Genomic DNA, 24,706 nt, shown 5'->3' on the forward strand with positions numbered 1-24,706 from the left:
CATCCCCCGGGCATGGAAGGGGCTGCCTGCCCCCGGGGCTGGAGCAGGGTGCTGCTGCCTCTCCCCTGGCCCCCTCCATCCACTGCTCCCAGCCACATCCTGCTCCAGCTGGGCAGGAGCTCATCTGCACCTGCCAGGGAACAGCAGTGCCCAAAGGCTCCTCGGGGCTCCTGCAGCCGTGCCTGGCCCTGGCCCTGGCTCAGGGGGCAGCTGCAAAGGCCAGAGCCCCACGGCCCAGCACCCTGGAAGCCCTTCCCCCGGCTGACGTGGGCCCTTCCCTCTGAGGGCACGGTGCAGCCCCAGCCTCTCCTCTGGGGGCTTGGCAAAGCAGGCAGAGCCCGCGGGGCGCCCGGCAAAGGGAGGGATGCCTGGCAAAGGGAGGGATGCCTGGCAAAGGGAGGGATGCCCAGCAAAGGGACTGATGCCCGGCAAAGGGAGGGATGCCCGGCAAAGGGAGGGATGCCTGGCAAAGGGAGGGAGGCCCGGCAAAGGGAGGGATGCCCGGTAAAGGGACGGATGCCCGGCAAAGGGAGGGATGCCCAGTGGCTCCCTGCCAGGCTCTCTCTCTCTCACGCTGCTGTGGCTCCCGAGCTGAGCTGCTGCCTCCTGCCCTCTGCACCTCGCTGCAACCTGCCCAAGGGCAAGAGGCTCCCCGCAGTGACGCAGCACCGCGGCTCGGCGTGGGAAAAGACGTCAGGAGCGGGGGGGAGCAGGGCTGCGACCCGCGGGGCACAGCCTCGGTGCCCGCTGAGGTCACCTTCCCCTGGCTCCAAGCACTGCAGCCCAAATCCCCCTGGGAAAGAAGGTTTTAGAGCCCCGGTTTGGGGGGTGGGGACGGGGGAGGAAGCTGCTTGTAGCTCCTGGAGTGCCTGCCGTGCCCCCTCCCCAGCAGCAGTGTGCCCTGGACGAGGGTGGCAGCAGTGCCCTGCATGACTGCCATCCATGGCAGGAGCTGGGGGGGTTGGAGCTGGGGGTTTCAGGTCAGGGGCAGTTGTGTCCTCAGGTTTCATCCAAGAACATTTTCATTGCTTTCTGCCTTCATTTCCTACCAAGGTTCCTTCAGCTCAAGCCCTGGGCTTGAAGTCATGGGGCCTGATCCAGCACCCCCCACCACCAGCTGAGGAGGCACAGCTGAGCTGGGCACAGCTGAGCTGGGCACCAGTGATGCATCCTGCCCAAAGCAGCCCTCTGCAGGCTGCCCCTGGGGTTCCTTGGGCAGCATCTCCTCCCAAAAGCCAGAGCAGGGCAGGGCACAGCAGCCTGGGCACCCAGAGCCATGCTGGGCTCCTCTGCACCCAGAACAAACCAGTTGCCCCCCAGCCAGGCTGTGGGTGCTCATACCCTGGGGATGCAACAACTGCAATGAGTTTGGCTGTCCTCTGGCCCAGGCTCTGCCCCCTCACTGGTTTAACAGAGCTGGGGTGGGGGGTTTTGCCCCTTCCCCCCCACTCAGAGCAGCAGCAGTGGGGTCTGGTGGGTTTGCAGGCAGTGTCTGTGTGCTTGGAGGGGCTCTGGCTGAGCCTTCCCTCATTTCCCTGTGGCATGGAGCTCAGGGGCATCTCCTTGGCCAGCTTTCCACCTGGACCTGAGCATCTCCCCCCAGCTCTCCTGGCTGGCACCAGCAGGCACTGGGCACACAGGAGGGTGGCAGTGGCCTGGCACTGGCACACAGCAGTGCTGGTAGCCAGGGGGAGAGAGGCTTTGTGGCTCTCACCTCCTTGCAGCTCCCCTCAGCAGCCAAGCTTGCCAGCTGTGCCCTCCAGGCGTGGGCCCCTCCTGGCTGTGCCACCCTCTGCAGGGTCTGAGCTGCTCAGCATCCAACCACCTGCCCATGGGACTCCCCAGCCCTCCCCCAGCCCACGGGGAGGAGAAACCCAGGAGGATGCAGGGACCCAGGCTATAAAAGCATCCTCCCCTTCGGGACACAAGGCAGCTGCTGCTGAAGGAGCTGCCCTAGGAGAGCAGGATGCTGGCAGGACACAGCTGGAGGGTGCAGCAGTGTCTGGTGGTCTTGGCCGTGGCCTGGGGCATCAGCTTCTTCCCCTCACCGAGCCAGGCTTTGCAGAGGTACAGCCATGCTTGTCTCAGGTGCTCCACAGCCTGCTGGGTCTCCATGTGCCCCCTGTTTCTGGGTGCTTGGGCTGGAGCTGAGGACCAGAAGACTCTCCTGATGCTGCAGCTGTGCTGGGAAACCCTCTGCCTCCTCCCTTTCTGTTCTCTGCTGGCACACCTGCCCTCCCCTGCCCCTCTTCTGCCCTCCCCTGCCCCTCTTCTGCCTTTCCCTTCTCCCCTTAGCCCTCCCCTGCCCCTCTTCTGCCCTCCCCTGCTCCTGTTTTGCTCTTCCTTGCTCCCCCTTAGCCCTCCCCTGCCCCTCTTCTGCCCTCCCTTGCTCCCCTTCTGCCCTTCCCTGCTCCCCTGCTGCCCTCCCCTGCCCCTCTTCTGCCCTTCCCTGCTCCTGTTTTGCCCTTCCTTGCTCCCCCTTAGCTCTTCTCTGCTCCTCTTCTGCCCTTCCCTTGCTCCCCTTCTGCCCTCCCCTGCCCCTCTTCTGCCCTCCCCTGCCCCTCTTCTGCCCTCCCCTGCTCCTGTTTTGCTCTTCCTTGCTCCCCCTTAGCCCTCCCCTGCCCCTCTTCTGCCCTCCCTTGCTCCCCTTCTGCCCTTCCCTGCTCCCCTTCTGCCCTTCCCTGCTCCCCTTCTGCCCTTCCCTGCTCCTCTTCTGCCCTCCCCTGCCCCTCTTCTGCCCTTCCCTGCTCCTGTTTTGCCCTTCCTTGCTCCCCCTTAGCTCTTCTCTGCTCCTCTTCTGCCCTTCCCTTGCTCCCCTTCTGCCCTCCCCTGCTCCTCTTCTGCCCTCCCCTGCTCCTCTTCTGCCCTCCCCTGCTCCTCTTCTGCCCTCCCCTGCTCCTCTTCTGCCCTTCCCTTGCTCCCCTTCTGCCCTCCCCTGCTCCTCTTCTGCCCTCCCCTGCTCCTCTTCTGCCCTTCCCTGCTCCTCTTCTGCCTTTCCCTGCTCCTCTTCTGCCCTTCCCTGCTCCTCTTCCTCACAGACCACCCTGAGGCTCAGCACCATCCCCTGCCTCCCCAGCAACCCGGGAGGCCAAGAGGAAGACTTTTCCTCGCAGAGCAGAGGAGGGGAGCGTGGGGCTGGGCTCAGCCCGTGGGGTCTGGGGGTGCCTCCTGCAGCAGCCAAGCCCGCTGGGGTCCCTGCCCTGGGCTCTGGTGCAGCCCCTGCAGGACCAGGACGGGGCTGGCGGAGGGCCGCAGAGGGCTGGCAGCGCAGGGTGCTGCGGGCAGCTGCTGCCATCTAGAGCCTCCCTGCCGGATTTCCCGAGCAGCGCCGGGGAACGGGGAGGGGGGTGGCAGGGAGCTGGGAGGTGTGTGCCTCGGCGCTCCCTGGTCCCCAGCCCTGCCCTCGCCCCGCTCCCGGCAGGATCCCGCTGCGGAGGATGCCTTCCATCCGCCAGACGCTGCAGGAGATGGGGGTGAAGGTCTCGGATGTCTTCCCCGAGCTGAGGCAGAGCAGGCGCAGGGCGGGGGTCGGCCCCCGGAACGGGACGGCTCCCACCCCCCTCACCAACTACCTGGACGTGAGTGTCTCCCTTCTTAGGGGGGGCTGTCACCTCAAAACCACCCTGCCCCCCACGAGTCCCACCCGCTGCACCCCACGGGGCATTTGCTGCCCTGGCACCCCCGCCTCGTGTGTGAGCTGTGCCCCAGGGATGCTCCCCGAGCCCTCTTCCCTTCCAGACTCAGTATTTCGGCGAGATCAGCATCGGGACCCCCGCCCAGACCTTCAAGGTGGTCTTTGACACCGGCTCAGCCAACCTGTGGGTGCCATCCTACAAGTGCTCCCCACTCTACAGTGCCTGTGGTGAGTGTGGGGCATGGCTGGAAGCATCCTGGGGCTGAGCCTCAGCTCCAGTCGGTCCCAGACAGTTCCTCCACCCTGAGGGCTGCTCAGGGCAGGCTGGGATGAGTTTACCTTTGGGCAAGGGGGGGGTCTGCCTGCTGCTACCCACCCCTCTGGCACTGGGGCAGAGGCTCTCAGCTGATCCTGTCCTTGTCACCTTTATTTGCTTGCTTTATGGCATCACATGGAATTGTTTCAGCTGGAAAGGGCTCTAAGGTCATCCAGGCCAACCTTCCACCCAGCCCCACCATGGCCACCAAACCCTGCCCCCAGCTGCCATGGCCACAGGTTCCTTGAGCCCCTCCAGGGATGGGGACTCCACCACCTTCCTGGGCAGCCTGTGCCAGTCCCTGACCACTCCTGCAGTGAAGAAACTTTTCCAACCTAAACCTCCCCTGCTGCAGCCTGAGGCCATTTCCTCTCATCCTCTCACTTGTTCCTTGGGGGGACAGACTGCCCCACACCCGGCTCCAACCTCCCTCCAGGGAGCTGCAGAGAGCAGTGAGGTCTTCCTCAGCCTCCTCTTCTCCAGGCTCAACACCCCCAGCTCCCTCAGCTGCTCCTCCCCAGCCCTGTTCTGCAGACCCTCCCCCCGCTTTGGTGCCCTCCCTGGTGTAAGGGCAGGGCACGCCCTGCCTGGCAGCTGCTTCCCACCGGAGCTCCATCCGAGAAGCAGCAACCAAACCCGGCCGGCGCAGGGCTCAGGGATGTCACAGCCTCCTGCCAAGCGGCCACCACCACTCGATGCTCCTTCCCCCTCCCCACAGTGTCCCACAGCCGCTACGACTCCTCCAAGTCACGGACGCACATCGCCAACGGCACCGCCTTCGCCATCCGCTACGGCACCGGCAGCGTCAAAGGCTTCCTCAGCCAGGACATCGTCATGGTGAGCCCAGGCCACCCGCCTGGGGCTGCCGGCTCGGCCAGGACGTGCCCACTTGTGGCTCTGCTGCCCTCTGTGAGCACTCCCGGCTGGCCAAGTCACCAGGCAGCCCGGTGGGGTGGAGATGGGTGGAGGGAGATGGAGGCGGGGGTGGAGGTGGGTGGAGATGAGTGGAGGGAGATGGAGATGGGGCTGGAGGTGGATGTGTGTGAAGTGGATGTGGGTGGAGAAGGATGAAGCTGGATGGAGGTGGATGGAGGTGGGGCTGGAGGCAGATGAGGGTGAAGGGGATGTGGATGGAGATGGATGGAGGTGGGGCTGGAGATGGGTGGAGATGGGTGGAGGGAGATGGAGGTGGGGCTGGAGGTGGATGTGTGTGAAGTGGATGTGGGTGGAGAAGGATGAAGCTGGATGGAGGTGGATGGAGGTGGGGCTGGAGGCAGATGAGGGTGAAGGGGATGTGGATGGAGATGGATGGAGGTGGGGCTGGAGATGGGTGGAGGGAGATGGAGGTGGGGCTGGAGGTGGGTGGAGATGGGTGGAGGGAGATGGAGGTGGGGCTGGAGGTGGATGGAGGTGGGGCTGGAAGTGGATGTGGGTGATATGAATGTGGAGATAGGTGGAGGTAGATGTAGCTGGATGTGGGTGGAGATGGATGGAAATAGGTGGAGGCAGGGCTGGAGGCAGATGTGGATGAAGTGGATGTGGATGGAGATGGGTGGAGGGAGATGGAGGTGGGGCTGGATGTGGATGTGTGTGAAGTGGATGTGGGTGGAGAAGGATGAAGCTGGATGAAGCTGGATGGAGGCGGATGGCGGTGGGGCTGGAGGCAGGCAGAGGAGGTGTTTATTCTCAGCCGTGCACGGGGAGGGCACCTGGGCTAAGGGAGGAGCTCCCTGGGCGATCCGGCCCCTGACCGCCCCCCCCGTGCCCTCCCCCAGGTGTCAGACATCCCAATTGTTCAGGTGTTCGCCGAGGCCACGGCGCTGCCTGCCTTCCCCTTCATCTTCGCCAGGTTCGATGGGGTGCTGGGGATGGGCTACCCCAGCCAGGCCATCGATGGCATCACCCCCGTGTTCGACAGGATCCTCTCCCAGCAGATCCTCAGGGAGGAGGTGTTCTCTGTCTACTACAGCCGGTGGGTGCCGCGGGGGGCCGGGGAGGTGCTTTGCTCTTGCAGGGCGCCGCAGCCAGGGGCAGCGCTGGGCTTGCACCGGGGAGCTGGGAAAGAGCCGGGGCTGGGGGACCCGGGACGGGGAGGAGGGCAGGTGGTAGATGCCTGGAGGGGCTGGGATGGAATGAGGCAGCACAAGAGGCAGAACCAGGTGGGTGCTTCTCTGGAGCTGCTGGGCAAGGAGTGCCAAGGCCAGGAGTGGCTGCTCCCTGCTTGTTTGGCACTGTTGGGTTGCACCAAGCCACCAGCTCTGCTGCTGGGGCTGCAGTGGCCACAGCCAGGGGTGGGTTTGGTGTTTCATCTACAGGCAGAGTTAAAAAGGATCCCCCAGATCATTGACAAAAGAGCCCTGGCAGCCAAACCTCCTTCCATTTCTTGTCCCCAAACTGCTGTGCCCCAGCACCTCTCCTCCCAGCAGCACCAAACCCCAGAGGGGCAGTGGGGGTGGGCAGCCAGTCCTGGCAGCTCAGGGATGCTGTCCCCCAGCCCAGCACTGCTCACCAGCCCTGGCAACATCCAGTGCCAAGCAGATCCAACCAGCTCCTGCTCCAAGCAGGGATGGTAGCTCCTCACCTAAAGCTGCACCCACCAATAACAAGCAACGCCTGAGGATGCTGGCTGCAAACTGGGGTGCTGCTGGGACCCCCTGGGCACCCCAGGGGCACAGCTGGTCTCAGACCACAGGCTTATGGAGCCTCTTTCTCTTTGCAGAGCTTCGAAGTAAGAAGACCAAAAGCTTGAGCACCCTTGAGACACCACCACTAACCCTGCACCCTGGGCACCAGCAGCACTCCCTGGGCTCCAGCAGCACTCCCTGGGCACCAGCAGCACTCCCTGGGCACAAGCAGCACACCCTGGGCACCAGCAGCACTCCCTGGGCTCCAGCAGCACTCCCTGGGCACCAGCAGCACTCCCTGGGCACCAGCAGTGCACCCTGGGCACCAGCAGCACACCCTAGGCACCAGCAGCACACCCTGGGCACCAGCAGCACTCCCTGGGGACAAGCAGCACACCCTGGGCACCAGCAGCACTCCCTGGGCACCAGCAGCACTCCCTGGGGACAAGCAGCGCACCCTGGGCACCAGCAGCACACCCTGGGCTCCAGCAGCACACCCTGGGGACAAGCAGCACTCCCTGGGCACCAGCAGCACACCCTAGGCACCAGCAGCACACCCTGGGCACCAGCAGCACTCCCTGGGCACCAGCAGCGCACCCTGGGCACCAGCAGCACTCCCTGGGCACAAGCAGCACACCCTGGGCACCAGCAGCACTCCCTGGGCACCAGCAGCGCTCCCTGGGCACCAGCAGCGCACCTTGGGCACCAGCAGCACACCCTGGGCACCAGCAGCACTCCCTGGGGACAAGCAGCGCACCCTGGGCACCAGCAGCACACCCTGGGCACCAGCAGCACTCCCTGGGCTCCAGCAGCACTCCCTGGGGACCAGCAGCACTCTCTGGGCACCAGCAGCGCACCCTGGGCACCAGCAGCACACCCTGGGCTCCAGCAGCACTCCCTGGGCTCCAGCAGCACACCCTGGGCTCCAGCAGCGCACCCTGGGCACCAGCAGCACTCCCTGGGCTCCAGCAGCGCACCCTGGGCACCAGCAGCACACCCTGGGGACAAGCAGCACTCCCTGGGCTCCAGCAGCACTCCCTGGGGACCAGCAGCACTCTCTGGGCACCAGCAGCGCACCCTGGGCACCAGCAGCACACCCTGGGCTCCAGCAGCACTCCCTGGGGACCAGCAGCACTCCCTGGGCTCCAGCAGCACTCCCTGTGCACCAGCAGCACTCCCTGGGCTCCAGCAGCACTCCCTGGGGACCAGCAGCACTCTCTGGGCACCAGCAGCGCACCCTGGGCACCAGCAGCACACCCTGGGCACCAGCAGCACTCCCTGGGCTCCAGCAGCACACCCTGGGCACAAGCAGCACAACCTGGGGACCCTGGGGACCTGGCTGCCAGCATCATCCTGCTCAGAGGCCTCAGCATGTGGCACCCTTCTCCTGCAGGCTCTTGCCCCTCTCTGAATTAACTCAGGCTTCCTTCTGCTTCTCCACCACTGCTCACTGGCTCTCCAGAGCCTCAGGGCTGGGCAGGGTCCCCTCCTGCTGGGTTCCTGTGGGACAGCAGCCGAGGGGGAATCACTCTGCTGCGTTTTGCACCCTAGGAATGCTCCTCTGAAACCTGGGGGGGAAATAATCCTGGGAGGCAGCGACCCAGCCTACTACAGCGGGGACTTCCACTACCTGAACGTCAGCAAGAGCGGCTACTGGCAGATCAGCATGAAGGGGTGAGGCCGGGGGGGGGGCTGGGGGGAGCTTGCTGGGTGCTGGGGAAGGTGGTGCATGGGGGTATGAGTTCACTTGGGGGTGCTGGTGGATGCTTTCCCCTCTGGAGGGCAGTGAGGTTGGGTCCCTCCAGCACCGGCTTGGTCCCTCCAGCACCGGCTTGGGTCCCTCCAGCCCCGGATTGGGTCCCTCCAGCCCCGGATTGGGTCCCTCCAGCACTGGATTGGGTCCCTCCAGCACGGGGCTGACCCCTCTGGGCTCAGCAAAGAGATGGAGAATGCAGAGCTTGGGCTGATCGAACTTGGAAGCCACAGAGGAAGAGTTTAACTTCCTTTAGCCCTGCAGAAGGACTGAAGCAATTCTGCTGTGTTTGATTAACCACCAAAATCCACACCCACACCACCCCCACACACTTGATGGAGCTTGGCTTTGAGATTCAACAGGCTTGAAGGGAGGGTTCCCACTGCCCCTGGAGACTCCGTGCTCTGGAGGCAGGGGGAGCAGCACAGGCTCTGCCTGGCCAAAGATGTGACTCACTCACCCCTGGGCACCTTGTGGCCCTGGGAGCTGAGCTGTGGTGCTCACGAGGAACTCGGGGCCAGCCCTTGCCCTTCCCACTCCAGAGTGTCTGTAGGGGCTGAGATCCTCTTCTGCAAGGAAGGCTGCTCCGTGGCCATCGACACCGGCGCCTCCTACATCACCGGCCCTGCCGGCCCCATCTCCGTGCTGATGAAAGCCATCGGGGCAGCAGAGATGGCTGAGGGAGAGGTGAGCAAACCTCCTCTGTCCCCTCCCCCGTGTCCCACCACCTACTCCCTTGGCTGCCTCGACCCCAGCCCTTCCTTGCCCCAGCAAACGGGCACAGGGCTGCCTCCTCCTCCTCCCGCAGTACGTGGTGGACTGTGAGCAAGTCCCTCAGCTGCCCAACATCTCCTTCCACCTGGGTGGGAAGATTTACGTCCTCAGTGGCTCAGCCTACATCCTCCGGGTAAGCTGCACCCCTCTGGGTGGGGTGGGAGGGCAGCAGCTGTCCCCAGGCTGGGTGCATGCACCTTGGGGGGCAGCCCTCCAGCAGTCCCCTGCACCCTCCTTGCTCCCCAGCTCCCCTGCACCCTCCTTGCTCCCCAGCTCCCCTGCACCCTCCTTGCTCCCCTGCACCCTCCTTGCTGCCCTAGAGCAGCTAAGATGAGCCCCAGAACATTTCCTCTTTCCCCCCACACCTCCCTGCTTGGCAGAGGTGTCCAGGTGGGTCAGACCAAGCTGTCACCGTTTCTTTGGGTGGTTTGGGGGAGATCTGGGGTGAGCAGAGACAGGCAGGGGTGCTCCTTCCCGGGAGAAGGAACATCAGAGTGCTGAGCTGGGGATCACAGCTGGAGGGATTCCCCCTCCTGCCCCCTCCATCCCCCCGCGGGTCTCCTTCTCTTTGCAGCAATCCCAGTACGGGGAGGATGTCTGCGTGGTGGCTTTCTCAGGGATGGACATCCCACCTCCAGCCGGTCCGCTCTGGATCCTGGGCGCCAGCTTCATCGGGCACTACTACACCAAATTCGACCGGCGCCACAACCGCATCGGCTTCGCCACGGCCCGCTGAGGGCTGGGGGCGCTGCGGGGAGGGATGGGGAGGGACCAGCCCGGAGCCGGGAGCGCCGCTGAGAAGAAACCGTTTGAAGAGCCTTTCCTTGCAGCTCAGCCACCTCCTCTCTGTGCTGAAGCAACTGCAAAACCTCACCTTCCCCCACTCCAAAACCCCCGCGCTGCCTCCCGGGAATCTCTGCTGCTGAACCTTAAAGGCACCTCCTAGTCCCTGCGTGCAGGGGCTGGGAATCCAAACGGGACCCTGGGGCTGGGGCTGCACCTCCAGGGACTTGGAGGGTACAAACTGGCCCCAAAGAGAGCTGCTGCTGGTGCGGAGGTGTTGCAGGCAGCTGAGGAGGGATGATCTGCTGGGGTTTGTGCGATGCTTGCCATGGGAGGAAGATCAGCTGGCTGCTGTTTAGTGATGGTTTTCGCTGGTGTTAGCCCAGCCCCTCCCCACGACTTTGACATTAAAGAGTCTTTGAGCAGCAGGACACTGAGGGGATGCTTGTTCTGGACCGCTGGGCACTCCTGGGGAGTCAGCAGAGGGGGAGGCACAGGTCAGAGAAGCACAGAACTGTTGAGGCTGGGAGACCTCTGAGGCCATCAAGTCCAACCACCCACCCAGAGCTCACACCTCCCCCACTGCTGCTGAGCCACCAGCACTAACCCACGGCCCTCAGCACCACTCCAGGGCTGGGGACTCCACCACCTCCCTGGGCAGCCTGGGCCAGAGCCTAAGAACCCTTCCCGGGAAGGAATCTTTCCTACTACCCTGAGCTCCAGCCCAGCCTCTCCACAACCTTGGGGCTGTGCAGAGATCCTGGGAAGCTTCTCCCCTTCCTTCCTCTTGGGCACTACTGAGCTTCCTCCATCCCATTCTGCACCACACACTCTCTGCCCTGGGGAGGACTGAGGTGAGGCCAGCTTCGAAGAGCAGCCGGTGGCTCCAAGCCCCTGATGGCTTCAGCCCTCAGCTGCCCTACACCAGGATGGGTTTTTTTCCCCTGGTGTCTCCAGGTCTGTTCCTATTCAGCGGAGTTCACTTCAAGCTGCAGGAGGGAGGGGGAAAAAAATGCCTGGGCTGCTGCTGTGTGGTTCCTGGGCCCCTTAAGCCAGGCTATTAACACCTCTAATCGCTTGTGCCAGGACAATTTCCCGGTGGCTGCCGCCCAGTTCTGGCTGCAGGGCACCAATAACCCACCGCTGCCCCACATTAACACTCGGGATCATTATGGGCCAGCAATTAGCGCCACGCTCAGCCCAGCAAAGCAACAGGAGCAATTATGAGCATCCCATTAAAACCTGCCAGAGCTGCCTCTTTATTTAGCAGCTCGGGTGAGTGGCTGCTGGAGTTGTGTTATACTTCTCTCTCTCTCTCTCTCAACGATTTTCCCCAAGTCCCCACGGTCCATTTAGCTGGTTTCAGCCACCAGCCAGCTGTAAGCTTTGGAGGGGGCAACTCTCTGCTGCCAGCCCTCTGCAGTTGTTATTTCCTCTGATAATGAAGTGGGGCTGGAGTGGGGTCAGCAGCCCCTGGAGGGGCTGTGCCAGCCGCTCCTGCTCACTCTTCACCTACCAAACCTCTCCCCAGCCCACCTGGAAATCCCTTAGAGGGGGAGGGCAGTGCTTGGGGGGTGAGAGGGGAGAGGTTGGTCCACAGGGCACCTGCCCCTCCTGGAGCCCAGGGTGCTGCCAGCACGTCTTGGGCTGCACCAACCCCACCCTTTCTACGGCAGCTCTCAGATGAATGGAGGGGGCTGGGGGGCTGTGTGGAGACCTCTGAAGTGGTTGAGGTGGGAGGAGAAAGTACCTAGGGGCTGCAGGTGCTTATCCCAGATCCCAAAGGGATGTAGGGGCTTTGTGGGCTCCCCCACCCCGGGATGGCTGAGGAGGATGGAGAGGGTAGGGGGGAAGCAGCCGGCTGGAGAGGACCGGCAGCAGGTGCGGGTGAGGGCTGCCCGCTGCAGGTCCCGGTCGGTGCGGGCGGCAGCATCCCCATCCTTGGGATTCCAGCGGGATGGGGCCGGGGCGGTGCGGGACCCTCCCTAGGGATGCCGAGATGGGAGGAGGGAAGGCAGCCGGGAGGAAGGCACCGGCTGCAGGTGCTGAGGGCGGGGTGGCGGGTCCCGGTGCGGGTCCGGTGCGGGTCCCGGTGCAGGTCCGGTGCGGGTCCGGTGCGGGTCCCGCTGACCTCACGACGCGGGCGGGCGCTGCCGCGGGAGGCGGGAGGAAGGCGGGCCGGTGACTCATGGCTTCCCAACGGCGGGCGGCTCCTCCTCCTCCTCCTCCTCCTCCCCACGGCCGCCGGCCCCGCGGCAGCCCCCGGCACATGGGCCGCAGCTCCGGTGGCTCGGAGCTGGCTATGGCCGTGTCCCCCGGCCGCTGTCCCGACTGCCCGGCACCGGAGCGGGGCGGCGATGCGGGGGCGATTTGCAGCGTCCCCCACCTCGGCATTGCGGTGGACGAGAGGGATGTGCTGCCAGGGGCTCTGCGGCTCATGCGGGAGCTGAGACCCGGCTGGGACCCGGCCAAGGTGAAGACCAAGGTATGTCCCTCGGAGGGTGGGAATTCTGGGGAGGGGAGGAGGGAAACCTTGGGTGGAGCATCCCCCACCGCCCTCAGGGACCTGCTGCTGCAGCCCAAGAACCCCCCGGGGGGGCTGCAAAGCTCAGCCTGGAGGGCTGTAGGAGCTCCACGATGAGCTATAAGGGGCAGGGAGGGGAGGCTGCGGGGTGCACCCAGGGGTGCTACAGGGCTCACCCTGGGGCAGCTGTAGAGCTCACTCGGAGGGGGCTATACAGCCTGTGTGAGGTTGGCTCTAGGACACACCATGGGGGGGCTTTAAGACTTGCCAAGGAGGGTGCAGCATCCTGTCCTGACACCTCGGTTCTCCCCTCCCAGCATGTGACTGGTACTGATCAGCCGTGCAAAGCTGTGATACCATCCCCCCACCCCTCAGGCTTCGGGGACCCCTTGGGCAGGCACCACTCTGTAAGCATGGCCCCAGGGTCCTGCAAGGCTGCCGAGGTGGGGAACGGCCTGGGGGGTGGCATCCTGCACAGCTGGGACCCCTAGAGCCTGCCCTGCAGGTGCTGCACCCAGTGCTGCCAGGCCCCTGCTCACAGGAGCAGCTGCTCCCTAGAGTAGGTCTCACTTGGGTTACTTGTTGGCTGGCACCTCTGCCAGGCTGTGCCCGTTTGGATGGGAGCTGGGCTTTGGTGCTGGGCTCCTTGCTTGGGGTGGGAGCTGAGGTTTGGTGCTGGGCTCCTCAGGGTGGGAGCTGGGCTTTGGTGCTGGGCTCCTTGCTCAGGGTGGGAGCTGCCTGGCTGGAGCTGGTAGGGCTTTGCTGTGGCAGCTGCTTGTCAGGGGAGTCCCATGCATGGTCTAGGGTGGAAAACTGAGGCCAGTGTTGCCTGTGCCCTCGGTGGGCTCCAGCATGTGGGCACAGGAGGGTGGAAGTGGCAGAGCTGGGTGCTCTTACCCCCCTCCCCCCCCGCGTGTGCGTGTGTCCCCCCTGCAGGGCTGTGCTTCCCCTGTGCCTGGAGGGTCATTAAAAATGTATTAATAGCCACGTGAAATTAAATACAAGAAGCTGCAGGAAAATCCATATGAAAGGGCAGATGGCAGTGGGCAGGAAGCTGGGAGCTGGAGTTCCTCAGCGCTGGAGTGAGTTCCTCACAGGAGTTATAAGGGCAGGAAGCGTCTCAGGGCTCCGTGCAGCACCCAGCGCAGCCCTCAGCGGGGATGGTTGCTTGGGGAGGACTCAGCTCTGCTGGGGTCCAGGCTGTCTGCAAGCATCAGAGGGGATCAGTGCTCAGCAGCAGCTTGTCTGTGTCTGTGTGTGAGGGGGGAGTTGTTTTTAATTAAAATAAATAGGGTAACCCCCCCCCAAAGCTTAGGACACAGCCAGGGGAAGATCCTTCAGCTGTGCTTCCTTCCGCTGCCATCGCAGGAGCTGTTCAGGAGGGGACTGGAGCAGTGCTCTGGTCCTCAGCTGGTTCCCATTAGCCTTTCTGTTCCCTTTCCCCCACTCACTGGAGCTGTGCCCAGTTCACAGCACCTCACTGCACAGTGCTGGTGCCCAGCTGCTTGCAGGGACTGTGCCAGGCTGTGCCAATGACACCAAAACCTCTGCCTGTGCTTCGGGCAGGCTGTGGGAGATGGGAAGGCTCTGGCTGCTTGGCCTCCCCCCCTCCACCTGCCCTCCTTCTGCTAGGATCTTCAGCCCCTCTGTGCTCCAGCTTGTGCCAGCTTCCCAGGGCTCCCATTCCTCAGCCTCTGAGCTCAGTGCCTGAGCAGCAGGATCTGGGTGCAGGGAAGGCACAGGCGGTGTTGGTGAGTCAGGGAAGCACACACTCCTCCATCACACTCCTCCATCCCTCAGACAGAGATAAGAAGAGCAGCAGCGACATGGAGCCAACCCCCTGTGGGAACTCCAGCCCGGCTGGGATGTTTTTAGCCCAGAGTTTGGCAGCAAGATGCCCTTCTGCAGCCTGGCCCTGGGCTGCTGGCTACCTCTCAGGCTGGGGAGTGCTGCTGGGGGTGCAAGGAGCCAGCCCAGCCGCGTTTTGGGGATGCTGAGAGGATCTCCCAGGTGGAGCAGCTGCTTTCCAGCACCTTTGCAGAGGGCTTGGGTCTCACCTTGCATCTCTCTGCTGCAAGTGGAGTGGGGTCAGGCTGCCTCTTGTCACACAGCCACCGCAGGGAAGGGTTTGGGCTGGCAGCAGCAGCACTGTGGCCCCGCTGGGAGCTGACTGCGCTTTGGATCCACAAGGAACAGCACTGGGAATCTGCCCAGCAGCCCTGCTCCTTCCCTGGGAGCTGGAGGAGCTGCTGCCTGCCAGCCAGGCGAGTCCCTGCCTGCGTGAGTGCAGGTTGCTGAGGAACCACGTGTGTGCCTCCGAAGTTAGTGACCTGGAATTCAAGGAGGGGGGGATAAGGCTCAGTAATCCTGTTAAACCCTCTGGAAAGGGCTGATCAGGGCTGTGGAGCAGCAAAACAAAGCAGCAGAAGGACGCCGGAGGTGAGGTGGTGCTGAGGATCTTGCCGCGGAGCAGGGCACCGGCCCCGGGGCACAGCATCCTCTGCACGGATGAGCCACGACCCCTCCTGGCTGCCGGGCTCCTGGCCTCCGGGGCCTGGCAGGACAGGGAGAGGAGGCAGCCAAGCACGGCACCGTGGTGGGAACACAGATTATCTGGCCTGGGAAAAGCAGCTCGGTGGCTTGAGAAGGTTCAGCTCCCCCTCCTCCAGCCGCAGCTAGGTGGCAGGGGGCGCGGTGGGCAGCTCCCCTCTCGCCATGCTGGCAGCCAGCTGTGTCCTGAGGGGTGTGCTGGAGCTGCCTGGCTTTGGGATGCCTCATTCCAGTGCCTGGAGCTTCCCTGGAGGCTGTGTGGAGCCCTATATATAGGCAGCCTATATAGGAGTGTGAGTTGCTGTGTGGGATGTCTAAAATTAGCTGTCCCACCCCCGGGCACCGCTGCTGCTGCCACACGTGCCCTCGCCCCCCCCCCCCCCTCCTGCTCCACACCTGCTGCAGCTCCCCAGACCCAGGGCAGGGCAAGAGATCACTCTGCTGGGGAGCAGCACCCCCCCCAGCATGCTCAGCCTCGCTGCCAAGCTGGGATCCACACAGGGATGGGATGGGATGGGATGGGATGGGATGGGATGGGATGGGATGGGATGGGATGGGATGGGATGGGATGGAAGGGACCTCAAAGAACATCCAGCTCCAACCCCCACTTGCCACAGGCAGGGACACCTCCCCCAGCCCAGGTTGCTCAAGGTCTCATCCAGCCTGGCCCTGAACACCTCCAGGGAGGATGCATCCCCAGCCTCCCTGGGCACCCTGTGCCAGTGCCTCCTCCCCACCCTCACTCTCAAGAACTTCTTCCTCATCTCCAATCCCAATCTGCCCTGCGTGGGGCTGAGCCTCCCACCCGCACGGGGTGGGGGTTTCCCCTGGGGGCGACGGCAGCCCAGCCCCCTCGGTGTCACCAGAGGCAAGAGGAATCCCCAGGGGATGAGGAGCGGAGCTGGGCGCCGGCGGCAGCGGCAGCCCCTGCATGTGCCCCGGCAGCCGGCCAAGGCGAGGCCGGCCGAGAACAAAACTCTCTTTCCATCTGTGAGGAGCCATCAGAGCAATGACACAGAGATGTCCCCAGCAGCGACGTCCCTGCCTATCAGCGACCTGGCCCCGCGGGGGAGGGTCGGGAGGAGGAGGAGGAGGAGGAGGAGGTGGTGGAGGGGGCGGGGGTGTTTGCTCCCAGGGCTTTGCTGCCTGGCTGTGGGGTTTGGAGGTTGTTTGGGCTGGGGAGGAAGGGGGGTGGGGAGGTGGTGTTTGTTTATTGTTTCAGTCATTTAATGCCAAAAGGTTTGCACAGAGGTTTTTTGAGGGGGGGGGGAGTGGTTCCCAGGGCTGGTTGGTTGTTGCCAGCTGGGCTGGTGGCACACCTGGGCTGTTGGCACATCTGGGCTGAGGTATTGGTGAGCTTCCAGGTGAAAAGGGGCAGGATTCACACCCAACACCCCCCCACACCCCCCACACACCCCCCGCCTCCCCTCCCGCCTGGGAACCTTGAGGTCTTGCAACCTTGTGCCACCTGCTGCTGTGGGCATCGCTGCCTCGTGTTCCCTTCTGCCCCACTGGCACAGAACCAGCAAATTGTTTGGGTTGGAAGAGGGCTTTCAGGTCCTCAACTCCAAGCCTTTAACCCCAGCACTGCCAGGGCACCGCTGAACCGTGGACCTCAGCACCACACCTCCAGGGCTTTGAAAGCCCCTCCAGGGATGGGAGCTCCCCCTGGGCAGCCTGGGCCAGGGCTTGGCACAGCTGAAGGGGAAGGAACTGTTCCTCATGTCCAAGCTGAACCTCTCCTGGTCCAACCTGAGGTTGCTGCCTCTTGTCCTGCTGCTTGCCCCTTGGGAGAAGAGGGCAACCCCCACCCCTGCCACAGGGGTGACAGGGAGGGGCCGTGGGGGTGGCTGTAACTCCTCAGTGCTGGACAAGCTCCAACAGCAGATTTGCCTTTGGGACCCCTGTGCCACTGTCCCCCTCCCAAGGAGCCAGGACCCACTGCGGGTTTTGAGCCCAGGACACTCTGCTGGTGATGCTCTGCCTACAACTGCCTGGAGGGAGGTTGTAGCCAGGTGGGGGTTGGGCTCTTCTCCTAGGCAAGCAGCACCAGAACAAGAGGACACAGTCTCAAGCTGTGCCAGGGGAGGTTCAGGTTGGAGGTGAGGAGAAAGTTCTTCACTGAGAGAGTTGTTAGCCCTTAGGATGTGCTGCCCAGGAGGTGGTGGAGTCCCCATCCCTGGAGGTGTTCAAGGGGGGATTAGATGTGGCTCTTGGAGCCATGGTTTGGTGGTCAGGAGGGGTTGGGTGACAGCTTGGACTTGATGATCTCTGAGGTGTTTTCCAGCCTTATTGATTCTGGAGGCTTAATCCAAGTGGAACAAAACCTGTGCCTTAGTGCCCCCCTCCCCCCCACCCCTGCCTATTGCCTTTGCCAGGCTGCTTTCACCCCCGGGGGGGCGGGGAGGGGCTTCCCCCATGCCCAGCCGGCACGGTGGGGGCAGGGCTGTGCCTCTCCTCTTGCCCTCCAGCTCTTCACCGACGGCATCACCAACAAGCTGGTGGCCTGCTACACGGAGGAGGGCCTGGGGGACGCGGTGCTGGTGCGGGTGTACGGCCGCAGGACGGAGCTCTTCGTCGACAGGGAGACCGAGCTGCGCAACTTCCAGGTGCTGCGCGCCCACGGCTGCGCCCCCGACCTCTACTGCGCCTTCCACAACGGCCTCTGCTACCAGTTCCTGCCAGGCGTCGCCCTGGGGCCCCACCACGTGCGGGACCCCCACATCTTCAGGTGGGCAGGACCCCTGTGGCCGCGGGGGGACGTGGGGCTGGGGGCAGCCCGGGGAGCCAGGGAGCCTCTGTGCTCCCAGCTGCTGCTCTCTGCAGCTCCCTGAAGGGAGGTTGGAGCCAGCTGGGGGTTGGGCTCTCCTCCCAGGCACCCAGCACCAGAACAAGAGGACACAGTCTCAAGCTGTGCCAGGGGAAGTTTAGGCTGGAGGTGAGGAGAAAGCTCTTCCCAGAGAGAGTTGTTGGCCACTGGAATGTGCTGCTCAGGGAGGTGGAGTCCCCATCCTTAGAGGTGTTCAGGAGGGGATTGGATGTGGCACTTGGAGCCATGGTTTGGTGGTCAGGAGGTGTTGGGTGACAGCTTGGACTTGGTGAGCTCTGAGGTCTTTTCCAGCCTTATTGATTCTGTGATTCTTCCTCTTCTTCATGGAGTCATTTGGGTTGGCAAAGGCCTTTGAGCTCATCCCCTCCAACCATGCTCTGACTCTACCAAGGCTTGGGACTCAACCATGGCCCTCAGCACCACAGCTCTCTGGCTTTGAAACACCTCCAGGGATGGGGATTCAGCCACCTCCCTGGGCAGCCTGGGCCAGGCTTGGAGAACCCTTTCAGGGAAGAAGTTTCTCCTCATGTCCAACCTAAACCTCCCCTGGGGCAACCTGAGATCATCTTCTCTCGCCCTGTCACTCGTTCCTTGGGAGCAGAGCCCAAGCCCCACCTGGCTCCAGCCTCCTCTCAGGGAGCTGCAGAGAGCAAGGAGGTCTCCCTCAGCCTCTTCTCCAGGCTGAACACCCCCAGCTCCCTCAGCTGCTCCTCACAGCATTTGTTCTCCAGACCCTTCCCCAACTTTGTTGCCCTTAGCTCCAGACCTGTGCTCAGGCATTGCTGGTGGGGTGCTGGGGGGCAAACAGAGGGCTGACAAGAGCCATGGCTTTCACCTGACCTTGCCCTGGCAGGCTGGATGCTACTTTTGGCCCAGAGAGGGTCTAGAAATGCTTCAGAGGGTGGCAGCTGGGGCAGAAGGGAGTCTCACCTGGGCTGACCCTGGGTGTTTCAGCACAGGCCATCTCCAGGCTGGCTCTGAGGGCTGCTCCCCGCAGCAGCGCTGCTCCGTGGCCACCTCTCGGGCTCTGTGCTCCTTGCAGGCTGGTGGCCCAGCAGATGGCCAGGGTCCATGCCATCCACGCCAATGGGAGCCTCCCCAAGGCCATCCTCTGGCAGAAGCTGCACAAATACCTCACCCTCGTGAAGATGGATCTCAGCCCAAAGGTATCCAACCCCAGGTAAAGGCAGAGGGACCCCAAAGAGCCAGGCTCTGGCTTGGGCATCCGCTGCCCACCCAGCCCTGAGCCTAAGGGACCAGGGGGAAGAGCCCCAGGCCCCAGGTAAAGCCTCTGTGGGTGCCTGGGATGGGGGCTGGGGCTGGCTCTGACCATGTGGCTACTTCTGGGTCCTGGAATGCCTTGGGTTGGAGGGGACCCTCGAAGCTCATCCAGTCCAACCCTCCTGCAGCGAGCAGGGGCAGCCCCAGCTGCAGCAGGCTGCTCAGAGCCACATCAGCCCTGACCTAGGCTGGCCCCAGGGATTCTCCTGAGCCCTCTGTGAGAAAGCTCATGGCCAAGCCCCCCCAGAGCAGGTGGGATGGAGGCCTCTCCCTGCACCCTTCAGCTCCCTTCCTCCTGCCAGTCTGGGAGCAGGATTAGAGCAGAGACAGCTCTGGGTTGTGTCTGTACAGCACCCAGGCAGGATCTAGCCACAGCCTCCCACCTGCTCTGCTCATCCTCCTCCTCTTCCTCCCTGCAGATCTCAGCTCTGCATTTTAAGCCTTCCCTAGAGTAAGCTCAGGTCCTTTTTGTGGGGAGCTGAGCAGCAAGGCTGAGCTGAGGCTGGGAGGGCAAGCCTGTAGAGAACCCATGCAGCTCCCACTTCAGACCAGTGCAGCCCATTTCTGAGGGCCTGGGTTCAGGCCAGGTGAGTGCTGGGCTGTCTGGGAAGGATTGGGGCAGCCCCAAGAGGTGGTGGAGGTGAATGAACCTGAAGGCAAGCAAATGATTAACCTGCTGCCTGAGCAGCAGTGCCAAGACCTGGGGGCTGTCCTCAGCCCTCCCCCTGCTGCAGGCAGACTTTACCCAAACCCACAGCTCCAGTGTCAGCCAATTAATGAATCATTAACCAGCTCTGCTCCTGGGACTGGACCTCCTGAGCTCCCTGAGGGGGGGACGTGCCCTGGCAGCGTCCAAAGCATTCCTCTTGCCTGGGGATTAATTGGGAGCTCAGGCAGTGAGGGTTAAGAGGCTTGGTGCCTGCCTGGGGGGGTGGGGGGGTGGTTGGAAGCCCTCCCACTCCAGAAATGTCTTCTGACCCCCCCCTGGTTCACTCTGCAAAGGTACTGACTGCAGCAGCTGGGGGAGGAAACCTCTCCACAGCCTTCCTCTTCTCTGGGAGGACACAGTTTGAGCTTCAGCAGACTGCACAGGCCAGGGGGCAAGGGACACAAAGCAGAGCCCAGGAGGCTCCATCTGAGCAGGAGGAGAAACTTCTTTGCTGTGAGGCTGCTGGAGGCCTGCAGCAGGCTGCCCAGAGAGAGATTGTGGAGTCTCCCTCTGTGGAGAGCTTCCAACCCCCCCTGGGCACTGTGCTCCTGGGCAAGCTGCTGGGGGTGCCCTGCTTGGACTGGATGAGCTGCAGAGGTCCCTTCCACCCTCACCAGGCTGGGATTCTGTGCTGTGGGTGGTAGTGGGGAGGAGGGCAGAGCTGTGGCACCTGCCAGGCTCCCTGGGCACGCTGGAGGACGTCAGACTTCAGCTCCCCTCCAACCACGTCCTCACCAGCCCCACTTGTGAGAGCCCCTAACCCGCAGGGATGGGTTCCAGGGGGTCAGCACTGCCCCCCTGCCCCTGAGGGAGGCTCCCCAGGAGCAAGAGTGATTTTGTTGGTTTGTTTCCTCCCCTTGCCCAGCCTCCAGCAGGATGTGCCCAGCCTGGAGGTGCTGGAACACGAACTGGCCTGGATGAGGGAAGCCCTCTCCCAGCTGGGGTCCCCTGTGGTGCTGTGCCACAACGACCTGCTCTGCAAGAACATCATCTATGACCAGACACGAGGTTGGTGGCACCTCCACTGCATGCCCAGCAGAGGGTCTGTCCCTTGCCCACCCCCCTGGGGCATGGGGGGTGGCTGGCAGCTCCACTCACAGCCCTTTGCCTCCACAGAGCAAGTTCACTTCATAGACTACGAGTACACAGGCTACAACTACCAGGCCTTTGACATTGGGAACCACTTCAACGAGTTTGCAGGTGAGCTGGGCACCAAAGTCCCCATCCTGGCTCCCAGTGGCTTGCCTTGAGGTCTCCCCAGCCCTGGGGGTGGCAGCTGGGTCCCCATCCCCATGCTGGGAAATGAAGCAGCTCGGTGGTCTTGGGTGATCTGCTCTTGGTGACCCTGCTCTGGCAGGGGGCTTGGACTGGAGGAGCTCTCGAGGTCCCTTCCAGCCCTTCACATGGGCTCTGTGGTTCTGTGTGAGCCTTTGGACCTGATGGATCTTGAAGGTCTCTTCCAAGCCTGGTGGTGCTGATTCTCAGCTCAGTGAGGTGTGAGGGGAGGCTCTCTGCCGCTGGTGCTGAGCTGCTGGGTGCAGCACCTCTCACAAACTCAGCTCAGCCATGCAAGGGCTGCCTGGGTGCCTGCAGTCAGCAGCTTTAATCCCTGGCTTGTGCTCCTTCACAGCCTGCAGGGGGTTGGAAGGGACCTTCCAAGCTCAGCTTGTCCAATCCCCCCTGCAGGCAGCAGGGAGAGCTCCAACCAGAGCAGGCTGCCCAGGGCCACTGCAAGGCTGATTCTGAATGCCTCCAGGGATGGAGCCTCCACCACAGCTCTGGGCAACCTCTTCCTGTATTTCATGCCTCTGACTGTGCAGAGCTTCCTCAGCTGGGGCTCTGCAGGGCTTCCCCTCACCCATGCATGGGGGAGAGCCCAATGGTCAGCTTGCTGTGTCCTGGAGGAAACCTTCCCTTTGCCCTCTCCTCCCTGGGGCAGGGCTGACCCTGGCTGCCCTTGCAGGTGTGAAGGAGGTGGACTATGGCCTCTACCCCAGCAAGGAGACCCAGCTGCAGTGGCTGCACTCCTACCTGCAGGCTTTCAAACAGCTGACCCAGGGGGAGAGAGGAGGCACCGAGGTGTCCAGGGAGGAGCTGGAGGCTCTCTATGTGCAAGTGAACAAGTTTGCCCTGGTGAGTGCTGCAGAGGGGCAGGAGCCAGCCCCTCTCAGGAAGGCTTCCCTCTGCTCTCAGGTGAGCCTGGAGGGTGAGGACAGGGCTGTAGGCACCAGACTCTGGGAGTTTGGAGGCACCTGGAGTAGTAAGCTGGCCCCAAAGAGCCTGGCTGCCCCTCAGAGGCCCTGGGCAAGGTCAGAGATAGTGCTGGCTGCCTGCCACCCCCACCCCCCCAGCACATGCCAAGGAACAGAGTGTCTCTGATAGCTGTGGCCTTGGGCATCCCTTCAGGGAGGTCAAGCAGAGCTGGGCATGAGGAAATCCTCTTTGGTACCAATGCCATGGGCAGGCAGAGCCAATTCCAGAGCCTGGAAGCTTCAGGCAAAATCCCAGCTGGCTCCTGGCTGGAGCTGCCGGGAGGCTCATCCCAGCTGGCACCCTGAGCACCCTTCCTGCTGGCACCAGCCTCCAGAGGGGACCAAAATCCACCCATGGGCCAGCTCCAGCTTGGCTGCCACCCCTCACCCTGCCACCACAGCCATGGCCCTGCTGGGACCTAACCAGGGAGTGCTCCCTGCCTGCTCCTGATCCTGGTTTTGCCTGTTGCAGGCATCCCATTTCCTCTGGGCATGCTGGGGGCTGATCCAGGACAAATACTCTACCATAGACTTTAATTTCTTAAGGTGAGTCCAGTGGGGCTGGGGGGATGTGGGGGCTCTTAATTTGCTCCCAGCACAGTTGGGTGTTGGCTGGAGCAAGAGGACCCCAAGGGTCACCTCCACCCTGGAGGGATCCTCTGTAGCCAGGTGACATCGAGCTGGGGGGGGGGTGGGGAGTGGGGACAGATGTCTCAGCTCTGTGCCCCTCTCCTCTCTTGGCAGATATGCAAAGCTAAGGTTTAAACAGTACTTCAAGATGAAGCCAGTGGTCATGGCCCTGCAGAGCCCCAAGTAGCCTCTCTGGCCCTGAGCCCCTGAACTGCTTTGTCCTCGCTGCGGCCACAGCTCTCGCAGCCCCCTCGCCCCTTCCCCACCCCAGCCAGGGGCTGAGGGCAGGTCCTGATGGTGGGAAGGGGAAGGAGAGGAGCTCTGACCCAGCCACCACTTAAAAGAGACCTTGGACATACCTGAAACTGGACCATGAGCTGCTGAAGAGGACCACGGCCTCGGGGAGGTCCCTGCCTGTGCCAGGAAGCCTTAACGCCCAGCCCCGGCTGGCAGCCCCTGCCCCGGCTGGCAGCCCCTGCCCAGCAGCTCCCTGCTTGGCTGACCCTGCTGCCACGGGGCCTGGCATCCACTCTGCTCCCTCTGCTGGCCCCAAAGGGGGAAAGGGGTCCCTGCCATCTGCTCAGGAGCACCCAGAGCTGCCCGGTGCCCGTGCTGTGCCCATCGCCCTTGCTGCTCCCTCCCTCCCCTCTTGCTCGGTGCCCCCTGGGCTCCCACCCCCAAGGCAGCACCGTCCCTGGGTCCTTGGGGATCCTGGCCTTGGAGCTGTCTCTGGGCATGGGACCCTCTTCCAGGAGGGGTGGGTGCTGCTGTGCTCCAGCTCAGGTGGAGCCTTTGCTCCAGCAGTGGCCATGAGCCAGGGGGGCTTGGGCCCAGCAGGCTGCTGCTGGTGGTGCCTGGGTGCAGCCTTTCCCTGTGCTCAGCCTCTCTGCCTCTGCCTTTCCCCAGGGCTGTGCCCTCCCAGACTCCTCTTAGCTCCCTGCTCCCCTCCTGGCTTCACTTGCAGCATCCTCTGCTGCTGGAGCAAAGGGCTCCCAGCTCTGCCTTCCCTCTCCTCCAGTGCCAGGGTCCTGCCCCACCCAGGGCACCCTCCCTGTGCTCCTCTCTTGGCTGTGTCCCTGCATGGGACCCCTCAGCAGGAGGGTGTGCAGGAGCTCCATGAGCACTCAGCTGCTCCCCAGGGCAAGCTCTGCCAGGGTGAGGCACTGCTGAGACCCAGCCAGCTCCTGCCAGGGGGGAGAAATGGAATCAGCCCCCTCTGCCCCTGCCTTGGCTGCCTGGGGAGAGGGCAGGGTGGCTGTGCCCTCTGCCACTGCCAGCAAGGAGCAGGGCTGCTGCTGCAGCTGCTGTCAGTCTTGGTGCAAAATAAAAGCTGCTGGTGGCTGGAACCAGAGCAGGTGGAGCCCTGGGGGTGCACAGGGGGGGGCTGAGGCTGTCCCCTCCTCTTCCTGACCTCCCTTTGGGTGCTGCAGCACAGGAGGGAGTTTGCATGCAGCACTTGCTGCCCCTCCCCTGCTGGGGCCAACTGTCCTGCTCCCACAGCTCTGCCTTGGGGTTTAAAACCTCCTCCTGCAGAGCTGATCCCACATCTTCATGGTGGGCACCCCAGCAGCCCCTGGGAGCTGGACCAGCAGGGGAGGCTGAACCCCAAACCTGCTGCCCTGGGGGGGTGAGACCTTGAGGAAAAACTCAGGGGAGAGGTGGGAGGGAGCTGGGAGCAGCTGAGGCTCCCCCATGGGTGAGCAGAGCAGGAGAAAGAGCACAAGTGAGAAGAGGGGAGGCAGAAAGCTTTAGGGGGGAGCTGTGCTAGGAGAGGGGCAGGGAATGGGGAGGGGCACAGAGCACCCCAACCCTCTCTGCCCTGCCCAGCTGGGGGGGGGGGGGGGAGCTCCCTGTCTTGGTTCTGCCAAACCCCAGCTTGGCAAAGTCCAGACCTAGAAAGTCCTGCTCCAAAAAGTCAATTTTATTGTGCCAAGGGGGGAAGGGGAGGGAGGAGGAAAGGGGAAGGGGATGTGGGGGGCAGGGGACAGTTGTAAACAAGTCTGTGAAATATACAGGTTAAGTTATTAACAAAATAAAGCTCTATCT

The 24,706-nt window shown here is 63.2% G+C and overlaps 2 protein-coding genes across 3 annotated transcripts; both read left to right on the forward strand.

Moving 5' to 3' along the window:
* Positions 1-1,959: 1,959 nt before the first annotated feature.
* Positions 1,960-10,388, forward strand: REN (renin). The gene is made up of 9 exons (XM_068159441.1): positions 1,960-2,067; positions 3,422-3,578; positions 3,739-3,862; positions 4,669-4,787; positions 5,726-5,922; positions 8,126-8,248; positions 8,870-9,014; positions 9,136-9,234; positions 9,676-10,388. The coding sequence occupies exons 1-9, from the start codon at positions 1,967-1,969 to the stop codon at positions 9,835-9,837; spliced, it is 1,227 nt and encodes a 408-aa protein (XP_068015542.1). The 5' UTR covers positions 1,960-1,966; the 3' UTR covers positions 9,838-10,388.
* Positions 10,389-12,072: 1,684 nt separating this feature from the next.
* On the forward strand, positions 12,073-24,616 carry ETNK2 (ethanolamine kinase 2). 2 transcript variants are annotated; one of them, XM_068159442.1, is made up of 8 exons: positions 12,073-12,369; positions 17,430-17,689; positions 18,831-18,968; positions 20,644-20,786; positions 20,895-20,978; positions 21,742-21,911; positions 22,503-22,576; positions 22,775-24,616. In XM_068159442.1, exons 1-8 carry the CDS (start codon positions 12,073-12,075, stop codon positions 22,845-22,847), a joined length of 1,239 nt encoding a protein of 412 aa, XP_068015543.1. In that variant the 3' UTR covers positions 22,848-24,616. The 2 variants fall into 2 exon arrangements, with proteins under 2 accessions (XP_068015543.1, XP_068015544.1); XM_068159443.1 differs by having other exon boundaries at positions 12,145-12,369; positions 21,816-21,911; positions 22,775-22,860.
* Positions 24,617-24,706: the final 90 nt, after the last annotated feature.

This window comes from Melanerpes formicivorus, unplaced genomic scaffold, assembly GCF_026170545.1.
Source record: "Melanerpes formicivorus ecotype bairdi unplaced genomic scaffold, bMelFor1.0.p_v2 SCAF_46, whole genome shotgun sequence".
Lineage (NCBI taxonomy): Eukaryota > Metazoa > Chordata > Aves > Piciformes > Picidae > Melanerpes > Melanerpes formicivorus.